This window comes from Callorhinus ursinus, unplaced genomic scaffold, assembly GCF_003265705.2.
Source record: "Callorhinus ursinus isolate GAN/ISIS: 27379988/994484 unplaced genomic scaffold, GSC_fseal_2.0 scaffold32, whole genome shotgun sequence".
Lineage (NCBI taxonomy): Eukaryota > Metazoa > Chordata > Mammalia > Carnivora > Otariidae > Callorhinus > Callorhinus ursinus.
Window position 1 is genome coordinate 16,101,471 of NW_027397094.1, and position 24,410 is coordinate 16,125,880.

The following is a 24,410-nucleotide window of genomic DNA, read 5'->3' on the forward strand; positions in this document are numbered from 1 at the left end:
TTTTCCAGCTTCTAGAAGCTGCCTGAATTCCTTGGTTTATGGCCTCCTCTTCCATTTCAAAACCAGCAGTTGAGCATCTTCAGATCTCTTGACTTTGACTCCTTCCTCCCTCTTTCACTTAGAAGGACCCCGTGATTACATTGGGCCCACTTGGATAATCCAAAATAGTATTCTCATCTCGAGATCCTTAACTTAAACACATCAGTGTTCTCTTTTGCCATGGAAGGCAACCTATTCACAGGTTCCAGGGATTAGGAGGCAGAGATGTTCGAGGGGCCATTATTCTGCCTACCTCACCATCACTGGGGAAGGGGAGAAGTAATGGAGGCCTTGAACTTAGATCATAAGTAAGATGAAGAACTTAGAGGACTGAATGATAAGTATATGTGGATCCTTAAAATAATAAGCAAAGAGTCAGGGAGATGTGGGCTCAAATCCTAGCTCATCCATTTATGGATAGCTCATCCATAACTTTGGCAAGTTACTCAATGTCTCTGGGCCTGTTTTCTCATCTGAAAAATGGGGATAAGAACAGTACCCCCTCTTTAGGCTGTTATGATGGTTACATGAGAGCATTAGCACATGGCCTGACAAACAGTAGAGGCACAATAAAATAGACCCTAGATCTAAAAATTAGGAAACTGAAGCTCACAAAATTCAGTAGCTTAGCTGTGCTGCCCAACTTAATTTCTATGATGCTTCCATTAGCTAATGCTTAGGGTTAAGATCACTATTTGGGCCTAATATAAAGAGATACCTACTGCTTCAGTAAAAAAAAAAAATAAGATTCTGCATCCAGGTTACAGTGCTAAGTGCCAGGGAATTAAAAAAAAAAAAAAAAAAAAAAAAGCATTAGCCCCAGTGGAACTGGAGATTTGTTCGGGGAGACCAACACATAGACAAAATATAAATCCAGGTATCAAATATCGAATGTGGTGTGCTAAATGAGTGGTAGAGACAATGTGTACAATAGGCCAAGGGCAAGTGATCCAAGTCATTAATCTGGACTCATACAAAAGGCTTGCTGGAGGGGACGGGGTTTGGAGGGAAGAGAGGCCTCTGGACAGGAGCGTGGGAAGTGATACCACCAAGGTGGGGATGCTCATCACCAAGTCATAGGGGCAGCACAACTAAAGTCGGAATTCACAGGAAGTACAGGCACTTGAAAGATTACAGATGTGGGAATCATGAAGAATGCTGCACTAGCCTGCTCGCTGCATTACCCAGGCATTCCATTCCAGAGCCACTTCTCCCTTCAATTCTGTCTGTGTTTACTTCCTGTATTTTGGACCTCTGATATTTGGTACCAATATAATTATGCTATCTTCTTGGTGAATTGAGCCTTTTATCTATATATAATGTCCTTCTCTGTTTTCTGTAACACTTTTTTACTCTAAGTCTATTTTGTCTCATATTAGTTTCAGCTCTCTTTTGATCACTATTTGCATGGAGTATCTTTCTCCTCCTTTCTACTTTCAACGTATGTGTGTCCTTAGAGCTAAAGTAAGTCTCTGTAGCCAGCACGTAGTTGGATCATGGACGGGGGAGGTATCCATTCTGCCAATCTCTGCCTTTTGGCGAGTTTAATCAGTTCACATGGAAAGCAATTACTGATAACAGGAAGGACTTACTTCTGCCATCTTGCTATTTGCTGTCTTCATGTCTTACAGTTTGTCCCTCATTTCGTCCTTTATTGCCTTCCTTTGAGTCTAGTTGATTTTTTTATCGCGACACATTTTGATCTCCTTCTCACTTCCTTCTGTGTGTACTCTATAGATGTTTTCTTTGTGGCCACCGGGAGGATTACATACAATATCCTAAAGTTATAATAATCTAATTTGAACTGATACCAACTAAACTTCAATACAAAAACTCTACTTCTACACAGCTCTATCCCCCCTTTATGTTTTTGATGTCACAGATCACCTCTTTATACACTGTGTACTCATTAACATAGACTTATGATGAGTTCTTATGCACTTACTGTTTAAATTCCATAGAACCTACCATTTTGAATGTGGCTTTTTCTTAACTGGGCATTCACTTAGTTGCTGTACACCTCTGACTATTTTCCAGAGCTACTGTGAAATTATTCTAGCCAGTCTCTAATTGATTTTGTCTTTTTGAACATCACCATGGGAGAACAAGGGCCTGGAGCTTTCTACTCCACCATTTTGCGGACATCACACCACTCAGGCACTTTAGATCCTGGAAAGGAGGGAGGACCCACGTTCCCTTCCTCTACCCTCACCCCCCAGTTCTCCACTCTGAAAATGCCTACTAAGGGACCCCCTAATCATAGGCATAAATTCAGATTTGGAGCACTCCCCTCCCCAGAGCTGAGGGCAGGATATATGTTGCCACTAACTTTTCCTGTTTTCCTATTAATTTGTACAATCCCATAGTCTTTTAAAGGAATTGTAATTTTTATTATTTTTAGTTTCATTTATCATTTTGTGTTTTTAGTTTATTTTAACCTTTTTTGCATTTGGCCCTAAGGAAACTTTTACAGGCATACCTCTAAGACCTTACAGGCTCAGTTCCAGACCACCACGGTAAAGCAAATATAGCAAGTCCAGTGAATTTTTTGATTTTCCAGGGCATACAAAAGTTATAGTCATTGGCGCCTGGGTGGCTCAGTTGGTTAAGCGTCTGCCTTAGGCTCAGGTCATGATCCCAGTCTGCTTCTCCCTCTCTCTCTGCCCCTCCCTCCTGCTCCTGTGCTCTGTCTCTCTCTCTCTCTCTTTCCCAAATAAATAAATAAAACCTTTAAAAAAAAAAGTTATAGTCACATTGTACTGTAATCTGTTAAATGTGCCTTATGTCTAAAAAAACAATGTATATAACTTAATTTAAAAGTACTTTATTGCTAAAAAATGCTAATCATTATCTGAGTTTTCAGCAAGTCGTAATCACTGATCACAGATCCTCATAACACAACAATGAGAAAGTTTGAAATATTGCTAGAATTACCACAATGTGACACAGAGACACAAAGAGAGCAAATGCTAGTGGAAAAATGGCGCCCACAGACTCATTGCAAGGTTACCACAAACCTTCAATTTCTAAAAAAAAAAAAAGCAATATATGCAAAGCACAATAAGGTGTGACTGTATTTTCTTGGTTTTGAGCCATAAATATATTGTCTTACTGAATATTGAGTCTTGAGGTTGCTTTGCCTTTCTTAATATTTTTTTCATTCACTTAACTCTTACTTTCACTTACTTAACATTTTTCTTCCTTTGTAATATTTTACTACTTTTTCATTTCCTCTGGGGATGCTTTATTTCAATTTACATGTATTTTATAAATACTTTTTTCTTTTCTCCAAATTTTTATTTAAATTCTAGTTAGTTAACATATAGTGTAATATTGGTTTCAGATGTAGAATTTAGTGGTTCATCACTTATATATAACACCCAGTGAGCATCACAAGTGGCCTCCTTAATACCCAACCCCCACCTAGACCATGCCCCACCCACCTCCCTCCATCAACCCTGTTTGTTCTCTATCATTAAAATTCTGTTTTCTTGGTTTTCCTCTCTCTTTTCCCACCCTATGTTAATTAATTTTGTTTCTTAAATTCCATATATGAGTGAAATCGTATGGTATTTGTCTTTCTCTGACTGACTTATTTCGCTTAGCATAATACACTCTAGCTCCATCCATGTCATTGCAAATGGCAAGATTTCATTCTTTTTTTTTTTAAAGATTTTATTTATTTATTTGAGAGAGAGAGAGAATGAGAGATAGAAAGCACGAGAGGGAAGAGGGTCAGAGGGAGAAGCAGACTCCCTGCCGAGCAGGGAGCCTGATGCGGGACTCGATCCCGGGACTCCACGATCATGACCTGAGCCGAAGGCAGTCGCTTAACCAACTGAGCCACCCAGGCGCCCATGGCAAGATTTCATTCTTTTTTCATGTTCATTTTTTTTTGATGGCTGAGTAATATATTGTGTATAATGTATACAATTGTATATTGTATATAAATACAACATCTTCTTTAACCATTCATCAGTTGAGGGACATTTGGGCTCTTTCCATAATTTGGCTGTTGTTCATAATGCTGCTATCAACATCAGGGTGCATGTGTTCCTTTGAATAATTATTTTTGTATCCTTTCAGTAAATACCTAGTAGTGCCATTGCTGGGTCACAGGGTAGCTCTATTTTTAACTTTTTGAGGAAACTCCAAACTGTTTTCCACAGTGGCTGTACCAGCTTGCCTTCCCATCAACAGGTAAACACTTTTTTCTTAATTTCTACCTTTTTAAATCTTTCTCCATGATGTCTCATCTATCACATCTTCTCCTTATATGACATTGAATGAAACATATCATTCTTTTAAGTTTGTATCTCTGCTTCTCAATTAGTTATTTCTCTTTATTTTATGTAGTTTTTAAATTTATCACTTCTAAATCTCACTTTTTAATCTTTCAATCTGTGATCTTCATCTTTGCCATTTTTATATTTCACTTTTATGTTTGAACTTTCTATTTTATCAGTATAGCCCGAATAAGGCTGTAGGCCCAGAGCTGAGGGCCTCCTGTCTCTACCGCTAGTAGCTGTGTGAACTTTGGGGAGCTATTTAATCTCCCAGTGCCTCAGTTTCCCATCTGTAAAATGAGGATATCAACAGTTTCTATCACAAAGAATTAAAGGAGCTCATATATATAAGGCTCTTAAAGAGCCTCTGCTACGTAGGCATCTAAGCTGAAACAAATACCTGCTCACCAGCCCTTTTCCCTTTTCTCCTGGACACACAGTTGTACTACATTTCCCAAATTTCCTTGAAATTATGTGTAGCCATGAGTGTGAGTCCTAGTCAATGAAACTGTGGACAAAAGTGATATCCTCTGCTTTCAGGCCTGGCCTGTGGAAACCTCCTTTGCAGTTGTCCCACGCTCTTTTTTTCTTCTGTCTACTGATTAGATATTGACCCTCTAGGTGACTTTGGAAGCCATGTGTTGAAAACACAGGAGACCTGGTCCACCTGAAACCCTGAATGAGTAAATACAGTGGAACCCCTCCCCCCACCACCACCAACAACAACCCGGCTTCAAAGTGGAATTTATATGAGCAAGAAACAAACTTTGAAAGTGACATGTCACTGAGAATTTGGGTTTTTACATTACAATGGCAGGTGAACGAATACAACGATCAGTACCTTAAACTAGGGTACTACCCAAAACAAGTGGACTGGCTTACTCATCAGGCAGTAGCCATCTAGGAAATGATTTGGAGGTTGGAAAGATGGAGGCTCAAGTTATGCAGTGGCAAAATATTTGGTAAAATCATCGCCTGCAGTAACTAAAAAAGGACACCTATTGTCTACCATGCTTGCAGCTCTAGGGGAAGAGTTGGAAAGTAGAACATTAGTAATAAAATGAGAGAAATAGTAAATATTAAAGTAATATTTTAAAAAAGAGATACACTCAGTCAAGAATTTGTTTGCAGGATACCTGGGTGGCTCAGTCGGTTAAGTGCCTGCCTTCAGCTCAGGTCATGATCCCAGGGTCCTGGGATCGAGTCCCACATCGGGCTCCTTGCTCAGCGGGGAGCCTGCTTCTCTCTCTGCCTCTGCCCTTCCCCCTGCTCATTCTCTCTCGCTCACTCTCGTTCTCAAATAAATAAATTTTTAAAAAAAGAATTTGGGGTGCCTGGGTGGCTCAGTTGGTTAAGCGACTGCCTTCAGCTCAGGTCATGATCCTGGAGTCCCGGGATCAAGTCCCACATCAGCCTCCCTGCTCGGCAGGGAGTCTGCTTCTCCCTTTGGCCCTTCCCCCCTCTCATGCTTTCTCTCTCTCTCACTCGCTCTCCCAAATAAATAAATAAATAAAATCTTTAAAAAATAATAAAAAATAAAAAAATAAAAAAAGAATTTGTTTGCAAGCATAAATGAAAGGGGATAGAATGCAGAAATGTGTGTGCTGAAAGGGTTGGAAGCTGGCTGCTTCTTAATCTCAAACAGTAAGAAATAAGATTGAAAAAACTTGAGTGCCAAAGGCCCAAAGCCTCAGGCCTGTAGCAAAAAACTGATTAAGAGTGTTGCATTCCCATCTGAGCTTGCAGGCCTCAAAGTAATCACCATTTAGTTGAGAAAGAAGGGCATGGGATGATAAAGTCTAGGAAAAAAAAACTTCGGGATTAGCTATTGGTATAAGGAATTTAATGGAAGAAAACAGAAGGGACCCCTACTAAGTTTTTGACAGAAATGTATAGCCTGAGAAACCATGAGCTTAAACTTAAAAAAATTAAAAAGTCTGTAAGAGCCTTAAAAAACCTCAGGCCACCAAACAGAGGGCAGCAACAGCTATGCACAGCCTCATGAAGATGGCAGATTCCCCAGCAACTGCTTCAAATGTTGCCATGGAGAATAAAAGAAGAGAGGAACTTGGCAGGACAGACCATGGAGACCAATCAATAAGAGATTTCCTCGCAGAAAGCAGAATCAAGGTCTAATGGAGAAAGTTCTCCCGCCTCCTGGTTGGGGAGCCTCCACCTTGCCTACCCAACGGCTTTCATGATTGCTTTGCACCCACGTCTACTGTGCAGACTTTACCCTGTCCCAAGGGGGAGTTTTTAGTGCTTTTATGCTGTCTCGGCTCCACCACTGAGAACTGAGAGAGGCTGGAAGAAGGCAAATGTTTCTCTCTTTTAATTCACAAGTCACAGAAACATGAGGATCATCATTTAGATGTGGAAAAGACTGTGCATCATCAGCCAGAGATCCTGAAGAGTGATCCAGATGCAAGACTTGTCTCCGTCTGGGAGGGGTGAGCGGAAATGTCAGGGAAGAGTGAAATGGGAATTTGGTGACCAGTAGGGAAAGCTGTGGTGGAGACTGGCCACTGTTCACCAAACCTATTTCCTTTTCCTCCCGCATCCACAGCTAAGGGACATTTCCCAGCCTCCCTCGCGACTGTGCGTGGCCACTTGACTGACCCTGGCCAACGGCATGTGGGCAGAAGCAGCGCCCGCCTCTTCCGGTTCTAATCCCTAAAAACCTCCCGTGAAAGCTTCTGCTCACTTTACCACTCTCTGCTAGCTGGGTGGCAAAGGCCTGGACAACTTTGGAAGCCACATGCTGAAGGTGGTGGGGCCTTTGTCAGCCCAAGTCCCTGAATGGCCGTGTAAGGCAGAGCGGCCCCGCCAGTCAAGCCTGGTGCCTCGACCACCAGTAACTGGAGGGAGAATCTGAACTTTACCTTCAAGAGAAATACACTTCCAGTGTCTAAAGGCAGCTGATATCTCAGAATAGTTATGGCACTTGCATCACCTTAAATATAAGAACTTAATAAAAGTTAGCATGTTCTAAAGGGTGACAACTGTAAACATTCCAACTTAATGAGACTGGATGAGTAAATCATGCTACAAACATGCAATATACTGTGTAGCCATTCAAAATGATGATGTAAAGCAACATCTGTTGACATGAAAACGCTTCTGTGCTATACTAATAAGTGGGAGTAAAATTAGGTTAAAAAACAAGATGCAACATGATCCCATTTCTATAAAACTATACTATACTATAAAACAGAGGCTCTGTGAACCTTCTAGAAGAACGTTCACTAAAGAATTAAGAGTGAGGAAGTGGGACTTCAGTGATCATTTCTTGATGTATTTTTCAGGCTTGTTTGATTTTTTTTTTTTACAATGCCTGTTTATATAGAAACAATAAAGCTATATTTGAACATTAACTGTATTATTTTTCTTCCAGGCGACCTCATAATGTCCTGTTCATTTCTTTTAAGAGAGCCTTCCCATACTCTTCAATATGGAATGTCCTAAAAACATTACTTCAAGGATGTCAGAAAACTGATGGGTGAAACCCCCCCCCTCCTCAGACAATAGCAATTTTATCTAGGCTTACAGCTCATCTACCCTTTTCATAGTACAGATATTTCCGTTGGTTTATAAGAAGGGACATGAAACTTCCCAGGGTATTGGGCAGGGCTTATAAACTGAACTTTGCCCTCCAGGAGAGGCAAGGGGGCCAGTGCAGTGCAGTTTGACTTGAACAAGAAACCAGTGGCGGGGGGGGGGGGAGGGCGGTGCCTGGGTGGCTCAGTCCATAAGCTCCTGCCTAGGATGGAACCCCACATAGTTGGGGCTGAAAAACCCAGAGTCCGGAAGCTTTTTTCTTCCTCCTGCCTCTAGTGTCCCACAAGGGCCTCTTACTTAACAGAGAGCCAGAATGTAACAGGAAGGGAGCTGGCAAGGGAGCCAGGGATGTGCCATTTTCAGACTCCCAGCCTCAGCTGTAAAGAGCAAAGCACAGAAGGGGCGGGTAAGGGGCCAAGAGTCAACAACCAGCACCCAGCCTACACTCCTACCCATTCTTTTCAACCTGTGTTAACAAGTGTCTGTTCTGGAGGACACGTGCAGGGCAGTGGTGAAGAAGGAGGCCTTGGAAGGCAGGGGAACAATAGCCCTTGGCCTCAAGGAAAATTCTAGGGAAAATTTAGAATTGGGGAAATGGCAAAACTGTTGCTCTGACCATGGTAATCATATCATTGAAATTACAGTGAAGTGAGCAAGACAGAGCTGGGTAAAGCGTGCCATACACTCCTTCTAGAAGGCCCCGTCTGCTCCATTGATAATAGCACCTTGCTCTTGTCAACAGGGACACTGATGGCATACAGCGTACCACTGGACAAGTGTTTTAAAAGGTACCTCCTCGGGGGTGATGATCTATGAAAAGACGTCCCCTCTGGGAAACTAAATTAGTAAAAGGTGGTCCCTCTGAGCTGATGAATTAGGAAGAGGCAGGCCTTCCTCAGCACAAGGGCCCAGCCTGGGTGTCGGCCCCACTCACCCCTCCACTGGGACACTGGGGACATTGCCCTCCCACCTAAAGACTGCAGCCCACTATTTTAATTTGCTACTGTTTTCCTCAGCCCTTTGTGTATGTTATTTCATGTAATGCTCACCAATGATCCTACAAAAGAAGCATCATCACTGCCCAGCTTACAGATGAAGGGACTATACTTAGTAAGTGACAGAACTGCTGTTAGAAATTTGAAATCTAATAAGAGCCCACCAATAATAATTCTAATAATAATAATGCAAGTGCCCACGATGAGACAGACACTGTACTCAGATCTTTACTCATATGACCACAGACAGTTCTCATCACAGAAGGATGTGGCTAGCCAAGAGCTCACTGCTACAGAGCCTGGGCACCAGGGTCTAAGGCAAGTGCCACACCTGCGTGCTAGTGCAAAAGGCATGTGCACTTGACCCCCAGCCACCGAGAACGGCATCCTTTCATTTATTTATTTTTTGTCTGAGTTACTGCCTCTCTCAGAGGAGGCCTAAGCACAGTCCGATCTGACGGAACAATGAGACTGCATAGGAATCTCTAAAGCTGGGATTTCCTGTGGGTTTTTCTATTGGTAAAACAAAAAGCCCCTTTGACTCTGGCTCTTTTGGGGTTCCAGGGAACAAGCTGGCATTATCTTTGCTCTGAAGGGCCTTTGACTCCCACACTCATTGCAGACAATGCTGAAAGAACACCCAAAGGATCAGCCAACGCGCCTGCCCAGTCCCCAGCCTCACAGAAGGTCTCCCTCCGTGGAAACAGCTCCCAGCGACGGCGCTACAAATGTGCAGGGGTCAGCGAGGCTCGGCACGAAAGCAAGCAGCCAGGTCCCGCTCTGTCCCCGTGTGCTCTCGGGTTGGGTTCATTTTCATAATGGTTTTATTAAATAAATGTGAACCATGATTATTTCTTCCCTGGAGCCAAAACACCTGAGAAGCCAAGAGAGTGAGCAAACTCTGAGTTTAGAGAGAAAGGCAATGGTAGGCCCGGCGCCGAGCTGAACTTCTTTTAAGGTTAGAATGCCCTCTTTGGGTATGAAATGATATCAGCAGGAATGGTGAATTTTCTGCAACAGGAGAGGCAAACCATCAGAGAAGAAACCAAAACGCAGAGAGCTTACATTTCATACAGATGAAAATTTTATAAAAACAAAACCAAAATTAAATTACACCTCGAAAGAGCAAAGATTGACGGGATCAGGACCAGCATTCCGTTTGCAGAGCTAACCCGATATGCTCTGTCAGGCAACCTTCACTCTCCATGATACATTTAGGATTCATCATCCACGCAAAGCCTTATCACAAGCAACTCTAGAGTACTCAGAGCCCAAGACAGCATCGCACATGCCGAAGGACCCGCTCCCCTTGATTACGAGTGGTGGGCATTTCAGGGGGCACCTTGACGGTTTCAACCCTCTCCCCTGCAGGCCTGTCAATGACAGCGGTCGTCCTGTGCTCCCTCTGAGACCAGCACAGTCTCTGGAGCCCGGGAAGCATACAGCATAAGGTATCATTTGCCCCCGGGGTTGCAAAATGTGGCAATAAAGGATTCATCCAAGAGGCAGCCTCAAGAGAAGAATCAAAACTAGTGCAAGACAGTCTACACAGCCTGGCCCTCCCAAACTGCTAGGCGAAGTACAGAGATTCCACGTGTCAGACCAAGAATCGAAAACCAGGGAGGCATGGTGAGCACACAGTCTTGGAAGCTGAGTACGGGAACCTCCCCACCCCAGAGCGGACTGCCAGGGCGGCCTCGTAGCGGAACCATCTGCACTCCTGCTCTGGAAGTGCGCTCAAGCCGGACTGGACAATACACCCTCCGTAAGATCTTGTTCCCATCCTCCCTGCCACACCTCTCGCGTCCCTCTGCCCACTCCTTGTGCAGCGCTGGGCTTGGTGATAGCTGATCAGCAGCCCATCTCAGAAATAGTAGCGATGACCCAACCAGCTAAGAATTGGAAATGGAGGAGGAAGGAGGGGGCAGGGGGAGAAGAAGCAAAACTACAACAACTAAGTACAAGTTCGTGATGCGTCCTCTAGAATTCCAAAACCCCGGAGTATCTGTCTGAGAACCACAAGCTTTCTTTCCTTCATCTTGCAGCCATCTGATCTGACCGAACTCATACAGTGGCAAACCTCGCACGCACAGATGCAAAGCGATCAAGGGTCTTTATTTATTCCACTTAGTTCTGGAAACAAGTATCTATTTTGCCACAGAAACACAAATGTGACTTAGTTAAGGGATCGGGGATCCGGATTAGGGTGTGAAGGACAAGCTACAAGGCGAACTGAGATCATAGGGAGGACTGATATGAGGAACAGTATCAGCAAGTTTATAAAAAAAGCAATTCTAGACACACAAATATTATAGATTGTGAAGAGCTCTTATATAAATGATTTGACCACAATTTTACACTGAGGGCCTGATCTCATTCCCCCCACCCCTTTCTACAAGGGAGGACACTGAGATCCAGAGAGATTAAGGGACTGGCCCAGGGTCCAACCCTTAGTCGAGTGCCCTTTCCATCTGGCCGCCTGACCAATCATGGTTCGCCATCACTTTATCCACAACAGGTAACGTGAAGTATTTTGATCACAATTTAAATGAAATTTGCCTTGGCAATGCACTCTGCGCATCTGTCTGATGTTTCAGGAATTCACAGTACGTCATGATAAGTGATGAACGTCGTGAGCAATAGACGGTAAGCGGTGCTGGGAGCAGTAGCAACGCCAAGCAAGGGCAAAGGTTGGCTTCGGGGATGCTGCAGCACCCACCCCCCATGCTTCACAGTCTTCCAAAGCCACTCCAAATTAAAGTCATGGCAATGAGCTTTGATATGGGCAGCTGACATTTTTCTCTTCGAAATGTGTAAATGGAAGCACCTTTAGAAGTTTTCACCACTTGTATTGATATTATAGTTGTGCCTGCATGTAAAAGCAACTTTAATTCGTTCTTTTAAGATTTATTTATTTGAGAGAGAGAGAGAGAGCACGTGCCCATGCGTGGGGGGGAGAGGCCGAGGGAGAGGGAGATAGAAACTTCAGCAGACTCCCCACTGAGCACAGAGCCTAACCCAGGGCTTGACTCGGGGCTCTACACAGGGCTCTACACGGGGCTAGATCCCATGACCCTTATATCATGACCCAAGCCAAAACCAAGAGTCGGACGCTTAACTATGCTACCCAGGTGCCCCCATGTAAAAGCAACTTTAAAACAAGTGCCCTACCCTCTCCTGGCTAATGCAACCACTGCCGAAGGTTCTCCATGTAGGTGGCAAGAGACACCACTGGTTTAGGAAGCAATTCTCCTAGATGCCATGGGGGCTATATTACACATGCTACTTTAAATCAATGCAACTCAATAAGTCTTTATTCCTACCTCAGGTCTAACAGAAATGATAAGAAGATAAATAAGACTAAGCCTCCAGAAATTGAGCCCAGACTAATGCAAAGGCATAACCAAAAGAGTGTATTTCTCTATAGTAAATTCGTGGTTGACTCACCCCTTCCCCAGGTCTGTAATGATTAATAATTGTTCATTTTATTGGAAAAGGCAGTCTCCAAATTTGAATGGAATATTGTTTAAAGGGGGAGGGGATCGTTTGTTCATTAAAAAGCAGTATACAATGTGAGCATAAATTCATCCCAAGATTAGCCTAAGATAAAGCAAACCCCTTGGAACATCTCACTGTATTTCCACTGAGCCCCATTTTAGCTCAGCAAAACAGAGGTAATATCAATGCCTTTTCTTATATATCACGTTATGCTTTTCAAAAAAGTTTCTACAACAATTAATATTTGAATAAATGTGCTAGATAATCCCAAATCAAAGAGTTAAGAAAATATAACCGTTGGATTAGAATTATAGAATTTGTCCATTTTTCCATTCAAATTACTATTGAAGTCAGGTAAAGAAAGACACACAAAAGCCACATGGTTGGGAAATAGTTCAGAACTCATCCTACAATCCCCAAGGCCAACTGGCTATCTGGGTAGAGGATGAGATCATGAGAAATTAAGCAAACACAACACCACAGCCAGGAAATTAATGCAGTTTCTACAGATGAAGAACTAAGATGTCTCCCCTAGAAGAAGAGCAGCACATTTTATATATATAAGCATGAGAATCAATACTCGAGTAAGTTATCTTCAAAATTATTATACCTAGAAATAAACCCTGCAATTGATAAATTATAAATTAAAGGATTCCTCCTTTCTTCTTCCCCCTATCCATCCCTCCACTCTGTATAACATTCACTGGGCATCTACTAGGTGCTAAAGTGGCCAATCATTCTGATGAAACAACATCCAGAAACTTCACAAGAATCAATTCTCTTTTCTCCACTGTAAGCTTCTCAAGGGTATGGACCTATTCTACATTCTTTCTTACCTTAAATGGCTACCACCGAATCTGGCAATGTGGTTTGTGCATCTCAATAAACATTTGAACTGAACTGAACTTCTAAAACTCTTGACTGGTTTTGAAAGGTATAAAAATAACAGATGTGGTGAATCTACATACGGGATGAGTCTGTCTAAAAATAATAGAGTTTAATTCAATTCAGTGAGAGTGGAGTAAACCGTAAGCATACTACACAGATGAGGGGGTAAGGAAATAAACCAGACTAGAGAATCCCAAATCAAAGAGTTAAGAAAATATAACAGTTGGATTAAAATTATAGAATTTGTCCATTTTTCCATTTTCCCAAACTCTTTCATGAAGGAGTTTACAGCAGAGTCAGAAAAGCAGGTTAAAAACATAACAAACTGTAACAGAAGAAGAGGGATGAAGGCGTGAGAAGTTTTACTGGCTAGATCTTAGGTGAGGGATAATATTTTGATGTGTAGAGATGGGGGAGGGAGGGAAGAGCACAGATTCCATAATATTCTTGGGAGGCAGAATAATGTGTGCAATAAAAGAGTCAGAATGTCAGTTTTAGGGATTCAGGGGCCAGTTTATGGAAAGCCTGGCAAGGAATGCTAAGAATTTGCTTGGGGGACAATGAGTCTTTGCACAGAGTAATAGTAACCGAATCATGTCTGTGCTTTGGGAAGATTACCATGGCAGCAGCGTGAGGCTGACTGCGAGGATTTCGGGAGCAGAGAAATCCTGTTGCAATGAGTGTCAAGACTGGGAAGACATAGGGAAGCCCTGAGATGCGCTCCAAAGAAGCATCCTAAGAGTGGCTGCTAGGCCCCAAGGGTTGTCTTCCAGCACTTGGAAAGAACACCAGGCTAGGCTACCTCTTCCCTCTAGACTGGATGGTCCATGAGGACCATCTAATACATCTTTAAACACCAAGCTGTGCACACCACAGTGCCAAGTGCAGAGTACATTAAAAACATTCTTGAATTAACAAATAAATGGATAAGCTAATGTCTCTGGAAGAGAATTCTATAAGCAGACAAAGGGAAACAAAAAGATTGATAGTCAAGGTAGATCTTAAACGATCTTAAAAGTAGATCCTAAAAGTTCTCATCACAAGAAAAAAATGTTGTAACTGTGGCAAAGGATGTTAATAGACTTATGTGGCGACCATTTCACAATACCTACAAATATCAGATCATTATGTTGTACCTCTGAAATTAATATAATGTATGTCAATTCTATCTCAAAAAAAAAAAGTCAAAGTAATTTAAGGCCTCCAAATCTACTGTTTGAATTGAATGTGGATTATCTCTGCCCAAGGACAGCTGTCTCATATTTCACTCTGCCTGGCCTGTGGCTATAAAGAAAAGCATTAGGGAAATATCAAGAATCATGACGAGAAACACAAACTTTTCTCATTAGAGGATTTGTAATTAGAAAACAGCTTTTGCAATTCTAACTGTCCAGTTTTTTAGAAACAGGAGAATCCAATTTATCTCTATATTTACGTCTTTTCTCATTTGACCCCTGTAAAATAGTCCTCCTTTTCCCATCAGTGCTTGAGTAAGTTGAGGCATGCATTCACTTGTAAATGCCAAACATATGCATTCTCCTGTGTCATAAATCAAGCCTGATAATTATGTCAAATCATCTAATCAATCCACTCACAAATTAAGAGACAACAGGTATGAAAAAGAACAGTTAGGTTGGTGTCCATGTCACAAAACTAAATTTAACTTCAGGTTCCACATTCAGGAAGAAATTCACTCATTAAACTGGAGAAATTTCACCTTTCAACCTATGAAAGCAATTAGTCTCCATGTAGGGCTACCAGTCAAATGCATGTTTCTATTCCTGGTCAATTTGTTTGCCTGAATGAACATGATCATGTTAATGATTAATATCAATCCTCGATATGTGCAACCCTGGGGAGTTGAAGTACCTATTGCGTTCAGGCAGCTAACTGCAGGGGGCTGTCTAGGCCTCTTGAAATGAAATCACCTGGGGGGATGGTTCAAAATGTGCAACCTCAATGAGCAAGGAATAGAAAATTCACAAAGTAGCTCAAATCCTGCAGGACAAAAATCACAGAATCCCAGAGCTATAAGGGTTCCCACAAGTCACCCAATCCAGCCTTCTTCCCCACAGGCAGACTCCCCCACTGCATTCAACCACAGAAATCACCCAACACCAACTTAAATGCTTCTGATGGCAAAAAAAAAAAAATCACTGCTTTCCAAGGCAGCCTATTCCAAAATACATAAATCAATAACAATTTAGTTTGGTTCACTCGATATTTTTAAACAGTGATGAATTATGCCAAACTACGGAATGAAGCAAAGTTTAACAGCTTAACAGCTCTCAGTAAGAGAAGAGGACCCAGATTCTAATACTCACTCTTCTGACATTCCTCACCTTTTCCACCCGTCAACTAAGCAGGCCAGACTCTGTGACCTCTACTGCCACTCACTGTCAGTAGCCTCTGATATATGACTTATCCTCAGAGATTGCTATCTCGTACCTCAAGTTTACTGTCTTAATTGTATTTCTCTGAGAGTTCAGACGGATCTGCAAATAAAGGGAAAAAGTCCTACCATGACAGGCAAATGTTAAGAGTTTGAGCAGGGAGAATTTTGTCCATGTATTTAAATGGATGAGCACAACACACTGTGGCTGGGAAACTAACCTGAAGTTGATAAGAGAAAGATAATGTAAGCCTCTTTATTCCAATTACTTCATTTGCGACCAGGTCTCCTGCACCTACAACTACCATTTTATTGACCAAAAATATACTTCTTAGCATCTGCACTTGGTAAATGCACTTGTCAGTGCCTCACCTGCCAGAAATCAAGAGGTTTAACCAATTGATCTTTTGAAACTTCATCCAGCAATAAGTTCTGTGATTCTGTTTATAACACCTGACGACTAGTGACCCTAGTGATTACAGGAAGCCCCACAATCTCTACCATCCATTTCTGAGCCACGACAGTAGACAAGTGACCAAAAGGAAGGAGGGCGGGGTGAAAAAAGCAGACACCAAACCAGTGATCATGTCAACTGCTGAGCACGGCATGTTGGCTCCTGACTGCCTTCCAAAGCCAAATATCTATAGTATTCATTGGTCAGCCACAATTCTTTCCCACTTCCACTTGTTGTGAAAACTTGGAAACCGATTGCAAAGTCTGTCCAAATAAGCAGCTGGTAAACTGATTTCAAAAGAAAAAAAAATGGATTCAGGATGGTGAGAGCATCTGTGGCAGGCATTTTAAAAATTGCATGATTGTTGCACAAAGGACATTCGCTAAAGAATTTTTCCCACAAAGACATTAACGTCAAGAACAAACAACATAAGACTCCCAAAGGCTGAAAGTCTTACATTACTAAATGGTGCTGGCTGAAAAATGACTGGCCACAAGTGGCCCAGGCTGTACCAGAGGGGACCGTCCCCACCCCCCGGAGTGGCAGCCAAAGGCATCTCTGGAAGCAGGGCTCTCTGCTTGCTTTGCATGAGAACCCAGTATATAAACTGAATTATTATCATCATTATCAAAACAATTATTCTAATTCTAATAACCCCAATCTAAAAACGTCACCTATTTTTATACTCAAAATCTTTGTTCTATGCTGGATTTTAGATCTTATTATTTCAAGATCGCCACTGTACCCTCTCTTGGCTCTGAAGGTCTTTCATCGAACTATGTATGACCAAAACCACAGTAAAACTCAAATATCAGCAACCTAAATTCTAATCCTTCCCAATCAAAATTTTCAGATTTTCTTTCAAGGAAAAGTTTTAATGCGCCTAATAAATTTTGGCTTGTTTCCTAAATTGATGTCTGGAGGTTCGAGCAATGAGCAAGTATTATTTTTTTCATTCAACAAAATAATAATAGTTTGCATCCCATTTTTAAAATAGATAAAATTGGGGACGCCAGGGTGGCTCAGTTGGTTAAGCGTTTGCCTTCAGCTCAGGTCATGATCCCAGGGTCCTGGGATGGAGTCCCGCATCGGGCTCCCTGCTCCGCAGGAAGCCTGCTTCTCCCTCTGCCTCTGCCTCTCTCTCTCTCATGAATAAATAAAGAAAATCTTTAAAAAAATAAAATAATAAAATAAAATAGATATAAATTGATGAACATAGGACAGAAATGGATTACAAGAACAGAGATGTCAAGCTATTTGCCCGCATTGATGGGATTACAGTGATTTTTAATGTTCTTTTTCTTGTTTGTTGTTGTCTGTGCTCCCTGTAATGAGCGTGCTTTGCTTTTGGAAGAAGAAAAGAGAATAAGAGAACTTTCATTTAGGAAATAAAGGAATTTGGAATTGTTTCTGCAGCAGAGAGACCTGGCATCCACTCTCCCTCAAGTGCACAGACTTTCTCTAAAGGTCCGTTTCCCTCTGGGGGCATCTCAGGTAAGCAGTGACACCCTGCAGAAATATGGGGGGGGGGTCCCAACCCTGCATGTAACCGTGACACAGAAAGCCTCAATTCCAGTTTATACCTCTTGTACCACCCTAAGGGTTCTGGCAAACTGAAGTGTTAAAACATGAATTCAGATTTCATTCAGTCTGAGATTTGCAATGAATCCTTGAGATATGTCCTTTCAAGATTTTAATGCCTTTTTTCTCTGCAAATTTCCACTGTTTATTTGTGCAAGAAAATAGTTTAAATGGGATTTTAAATAGGGATGAAAAAATTAAGATTATGTCAAAGTCTCATCTGCCAGGGCTAACACTTCACTCATATACACACATATATGTAATTTTTTAAAGTAATCTCTATGCCCAACGTGGGGCTTGAACTCACAACCCTGAGATCAAGAGTCGCCTGCTCTACTGACTGAGCCAGCCAGGCACCCCCACTCATATTTTGGAATCTGTAAATATGTTAGGCTATATTAGCTCCTATAATCTAACACAGGTCTACTCTGAACCACGGCTTGTCACCATAACTTCAATTTGGCCAGTGGTTGAGAACACACTTGTGAGAGGCACTCACCCTAGGGTTCTAAATCCGGCTTTACCTTAACTGCTACGTGACCTTGGGAAGGAGGCAGAATAGCCCTGCATCTCCGTTTTGTACAGGAAAAATGAAGATTCTAAATATCCACCTCACAAAGGCTTAGTGCGGATTTCATCAGAGGGATTCCTAAGAGAGTGCCTGGCACAGTGTAGGCTCTAAAAAGTTGCCGATGTTATTATTCCCTGCTGGTAGTAGGGATGTCTTATATTTGCGTAGTGACTCATACTCTTCAAGGCACTTGCAGATCTTTTACCTCATTTGATCTTCAGGCAACTCTCTCAGTACAAAAAGTAGGAATTACTGCCCCCACTTTTCTCGTCGTTGGTCTTTTTTTATAAACAGCTGAGGAAACTGAGGCCCAAGGTTACAGAGCTCAGAAAGCAGATCCAGGCTCTTTTTGATCAGTAGCACAAGTCCACAACTAAACCTCCAAAGGCTTCAGGTGCCATGCTTGAATATAATCAAATTAAGTCTCTCTTAAAATACTCCATCACTGGGGTGCCTGTGTGTGTGGCTCGGTGGGTTAAGCATCTGACTCTTGATTTCAGCTCAGGTCATGATCTCCGGGTGGTGAGATAGAGCCCCCACTGGCTCCCATTCAGTAGGGTGTTTACTTGAGATTCTCTCCCTCTCCCCATCCATCCCCCTCTGCCCCTTCCCCCTCTAAAATAAATCTTTTTTAAAAAAATAAAATAAAATACTCTGCTATTTATAACTTAATCAAATCAAACTGGTATTTCCACATCACTCCAAATTATTTAGGTTTTGCTTAGGAAAAATAGGAACTAAGGTTATTTAAAGCTTACTGTATATCTCAGGCACTGGACTAAGTGCTTCACAACCAATGCCATACTTAAACCCCATAACAAGCCTACGAGGTAGGCACTGACAGTGTCCACTTTACAAATGGGGAAACTAAGGTATGACTAAGTCCAGGACTGAGATGCAGGCCGACTGTCTCCAACTCTCAGCTCTTAGGACTCTGACATTATCCAAACCTCATTTGTCTAACTAAGACACATTAAGGTTAGTAGCGTTCCCTTTTACATTTGAGGAAACCAAGGTTCCAAGATGTGACGGGATGTGTCTAAAGTTACCCGACCCTCTTCTGGCTCAGCAAGGACACAACCCAGCACCCCCTGCCTCCAAATCTCATTCCCTTCCGAAAGTCTCAAATTCCTCTGCATATATTTTAACGGTGAGATGATAGAAGTCCTGTCGTCCTTGAAAAGCAACAATCCACTTAAAGGCCTCCGTGTCAACACTGAGAGTTGACAGCGTGACCCGCGCGCAGGGCGGTGGAAATGGAGCGGTCTCTCCGGAGCCGGGCTGTGGGCGGTACCGTCGCCAAGTCGGAAGTGGGAGGTGAAATTGTTTGCAGAGCGGCCCCTTGGAGAGGTGCCAGCACTACGTTCCCTATCCCACCCCCAACCTCCTCCCTCCAGGTCCCTGATGGGGTGGAACCCGACATTCAGCTGAGCGTCAGGACGAGGGCGAGGGTGAGGGTCCCGGCACCGATCAAACGCCAAGCCCTTGACGCCTTCCTCCGCCGCCGGGACCCGCCGAGTGCAGCGGATCCGACGAGCGCAGTTTCGAAAAACAACGGCTTGCCGGGATCCCAGTTCAGTCCTAGAGGAGGGACCTGGCAGCCCAGACCCACGCCTCTCTTAACCCGGCACGCCACGCGCCGTGCCTCGGTTTCCCTCGCCTCGAAAAGGGTACACTTGAACCCAAGATGGGAACAGAGGCACACCTCCAGACCTACACGATTTCCAGGAGGCAGAGCGCGCCCTCCCTTCCTGGATTCCTCCCACCAGCCACCCCGGCCCCGGCCCCGCCGGGCTGCGGTGACAGCGCCCCTACCTGCTCGGTGGCCCCCGCCGCCCCCGGCCGGGACGCCTTGAGGTCCCCCGCCCAGCATGCGCCCCACCGGCTCCTCCAGCTCTTCGGCGGTGGGCAGGCTCCGTGCGCCCCGAGGCCCGCGGAGGGGGGAAGCGACAGTGAGCTGGACGGGAAGTGGGGAGGGGGGCGACGAGGAAGGGGGAGGCTCCTTCCTTCTCCGCGAGGCGGCCGGTTTCCTTTCCAGCCTCGGCCCCTTACACACTCAGAGGCGCGCGCGCGCGCACACACACACACACACACACACACACGCCCGCGCGCGGTTGGGGACGGCAGCGCACAGCCTGTCTCGGGGAGAAAGTTTGCCGTTCGCGCTCTCGCTCATTTCTGAGCGCACCCGAGAGGGGAAGTGCTGTGGGGGGAACGCTTGTACAGGGAAGGAGACTGGCAGCCCTTTGGGGTGGGGTCTGCGAGGGCACCTCCCAGACGCGTGATTAGGGAAGTGACCTGAGGGTTGATGGAAGAGATGGGGGGGGGGAGCAGGTGGGGAGAAAGTGGGAAGAGGGCAGGCCACACCAGGAAAGAGATACGCAGAGAGTTGCTCAAAAATGAAATGGGAATCCAACTTTCTGAATCTTCTGGCAGAAGTGGACTGGCCTCAGAGCCCCTCCCCCGCGTTGGGCAGCCAGCCCAGGAAGCAGGCTGTGGTCCTTGTGGAGCTCTTAGGCGCCCTGACTTAACTCCTTCACCCCTTCTGTTTGGTTCACTCAAAGAGGCTACTGGAGCACCCCCACCCACCCACCCACTTTAGAACCTGCCAGAAATGGGTCTTGTCCTTTAAGGAGCTCACCGCCAGCTGGGAACATAAACATGTGCATAAAACTAAGTAACAATATACCTACCAAGAACCAGAGGCTTGGCGTAAAAAAAAAGTTGCAGAATTTGGGGGGTAAAAGAGTATTTAAAGAAGTGTCAAGAAGCCTTTCTGGAGGAAAGGGAAGGATCTGGCTAGAAATAGAGGGCCTAGGTGCCTCAAAAGATAAGACCCTTATGGGGGCAAACACATAGATGTGCTTGCAAGTCAACGTGTTTGGGGACAGAATGAATATGAGCATGGATATTAAGGATGTGGGAAAACAGTGAAAGGAACATAAAGTTGGATGAGGCTGAATTTAATGATACAGACCACTAAATGGAGATCTAGATTCAGTGATTTAGTTTGAGAGATTAGAAAGGGTCCTCACAGTTTGTTTGGTTAGTGGACTGAAACATGGACCAAGAGGTGACCTACACTAAATGCTAGAGGTGGCAAGGCCAGACTGGTGTTGGTACACTGTAAAGAAACTCTCCAAAGGCTTAGGGAAATCGGAATATTGGAGGGAAATTATCATGTAAGGCCTGCTCACCCACTCTGGAAGGGTCCTGAGGACACACCTTTCACCATGACTCTGGTAAGTAGCTTTGTGACCCAGCATCCTTGGTCACTCTTCTCTGTGGGTCAGAAATTACAGTGGGAACTGCAACCACTGAACTGGGACCCTTCGATGCAATGGGGATGACTGGATCCCAGGGTGGCAGGGGCCAATGGTGGTAATGAATATCCAAAGGTAAGGGGGGGGGGGGTGTGGTTGATGATGGTGTTCCTAGAAGTCAAATAGATGGGAAGTCTACTAAATTCTTACTTGATCTGTATAAGCATAAAAGTTCTAGGTCAAGTGAACAAAAGCTTAACTTGCTTTCAGGTTAAAACAGGAGAGAGCCAGGCCTTCAATCAATTCCCAGACTTGAGTCAGTTTACAGATGCAGAACTCCTCGAATGAAGGAAAAAAAGACCTGGAACACTGGTACTCTTTCCCCTAGCCTTCCCCAGAGGGACATGAGGCCTTTTACCAGGATGAACCTGCACTGGGGAAAAGGAAGTCATCCAACCTTGCAGAAGTGACTGGACACTGGCTCTGAACCAACACTAATTCCGGGGAGCCCAAACCATTGCTGGGTTCCACCAATCACAGTAGGGGTTTATGGAGGTCAGGTGACGAGAGTTTTAGATACCCCTCTCACAGCGGGTGTCCGCTCCCATCCTGTGGTCATTTCTCCAGTTCCAGAATGCATAATCAGAACAGACATACTCAGCAACGGGCAGAGTCCCCACATTGGTTCCCTGGCCTGTTCAGGGAAGGGTCTTATGGTAGGAAAGGCCAAGTGGAAGTCACGACAACTGTCTCTATCTAGGCAAAGAGTCAACCAAAGCAATACTACATTGCAAGAGGGGCTGATGAAATTAGTGCCACCCTCAAGGACCGGAAGGAGGCAAGGTGGCAATTCCCACCACACCCCCATTCAACTTGCCTATATGGCCTGAGCAGAGCACAGATGGATCTCAGAAAATGACCATGGATTCTCATCAGCTTAACCAGGTGGCGATTCCAATTGCAGCTGCTCTACCAGATGTAGTTTCATTGTTTGAGCAAATTAACACATCTCCTAGCACCTGGTATATGCAGCTATTGATCTGGCAAATGTTTTTTCTCCATACCTGTTAGTAAAGACCACCAAAAGCAGCTTGCTTTCAGCTGGCAAGATCGGCAATACACCTTATTGTTCTCCCTCGTGGTATACCAGCTCTCCAGCCCTACATCAGACTGTAGTCAAGCAGGGACCTTATCACCTTTCCCTTCCACAAGACTTCATGCTGGTCCCGTGTGTTGATGACATGATGCTGACTGGACCTAGTGAGTGGGAAGTAACAACTCTAGCCTTGTTGGTGAGACATTTGCATGTCAGACAGTGAAAACTAAATCTGCCAAAAGTGTAGGGGCCTTCTATCTCAGTGGGTTTTCTAGAGGTCCACCAGTGTGGGGCATGCCTTCTAAGGGGAAGGGTAAGTTGTATTTGGCCCTTCCTACAACAGCAGCAGCAACAACAAAAAGACACAACACCTAATGGTCCTCTTTGGGTTTTGGAAGCAACATATTCCTCAACTGAGTGCACTCCTCAAGCCCATTTGCCAAGTTGCAGCTTTGAATGGAGCTCAGAACACAAGAAGGCTCTACAGCAGGTCCAGCCTGCCATGCACGCTGCTCTGGCTCTGTTCAATGATGAATCCAGCAGATTCAATGATGCTTGAAGTGTCGGTGGTGACAGAGAAGCTGATGAAGGCTTTGTCAGGCCTCTATAGGTGAATAACATCACAGACCTTTAAGATTTTGGGGGAAAGCCCTGCCATCCCCCTGGATAACTAGTCTCATTTTGAGAAACAGCCTCTGACTCACTCCTGGGCCTTTGTAGAGAATTAGCCTTTAACTGTGGGCCACCATGTTACCATGCAACCTGAGCTACCCATCATGAACTAGGTGTGGTCTGACCTACAATCTATAAATTTGGGCATGCACGGTGCACTCCATCATCAAATGGAAGTAGTGTATATGATACTGGGCTCAAGCCAACACTGAAGGCACAAGTAAGTTACATGAGGAAGTGGCCCAAATACCCAAGGTCCCCACTCCTGCCACATTACCTTCTCTCTCCTAGCCTCTATCTGTGGCCTTATGCCGAGTTCCCTGTAATCAGCTGACTGAGGAAGAGAAAATTCAGGCCTGGTCTACAGATGGTCCTGCACTATATTCAGACACTACCTAAAAGTAGACAGCTGCAACACTACAGCTCCTTTCTGGAACATCCCTGAAGACAGCGATAAAGGAAAATCATTCCGATGGGCAGAACTTTGAGCAATGAACCTTGTTATTCAGTTCACTTGAAAGGAGAAATGGCCAGAGGTACAAATGTATGCCAATTCATGGACTGTGGCCAATGGTTTGACTGGCTGGCCAGAGATTTGAAAGAAACATGACTGGAAAATTGGTGACAAGGAGATCTAAGGAAGAGGTATGTGGATAGACTTCTCTGAGTGGGCAAAAAAACGAAGATATTTGTGTTGCATGTGAATGTTCATCAAAAGGTGACCTCAGCAGAGGAGGATTTCAATCATCAAGTAGGTAGGATGACCCATTCTGTGGATGCCAGTCAGCCTCTTTCCCAGACACACTTAACATTGCCCAATGGGTTCATGAACAAAGTGCCCACGGTGGCAGGGGATGGAAGTTATGTGTGGACCCAGCAACATAGACTTCCAAGCTCAGTATGGTCAGTGCTGAATGTCCAACCTGCCAGAACAAATGATAGGACACCATTAGCCACGGTGATCAGCCAGTTTGCTACTTGGTGGCAGATTGATTACATTGGACCTCTTCCATCATGGAAGGGGCAGCATTTTGTTCTTACTGGAATAGAGACTTGACACTGAATACAGATTTCCCTTTCCTGCTTCTGCCAAAACTACTATCAGAATTCCTTATCC

At 44.1% G+C, this 24,410-nt stretch overlaps 1 protein-coding gene across 5 annotated transcripts in view; it reads right to left on the minus strand.

The window, feature by feature from the left end:
• DISC1 (DISC1 scaffold protein) overlaps positions 1-20,439 on the minus strand; it is a 393,175-nt gene extending 372,736 nt beyond the window's left edge. For all 5 annotated transcript variants that reach the window (XR_012374326.1, XM_073879054.1, XM_073879052.1 and 2 more), the window contains exon 1: positions 20,078-20,439. Coding sequence is in view for 4 of the 5 variants with exons in the window: in XM_073879054.1 (XP_073735155.1) it covers positions 20,078-20,135 (58 nt within the window). In the remaining variant the exon portion in view is untranslated. The remainder of the gene's footprint in view (positions 1-20,077) is intronic.
• Positions 20,440-24,410: the final 3,971 nt, after the last annotated feature.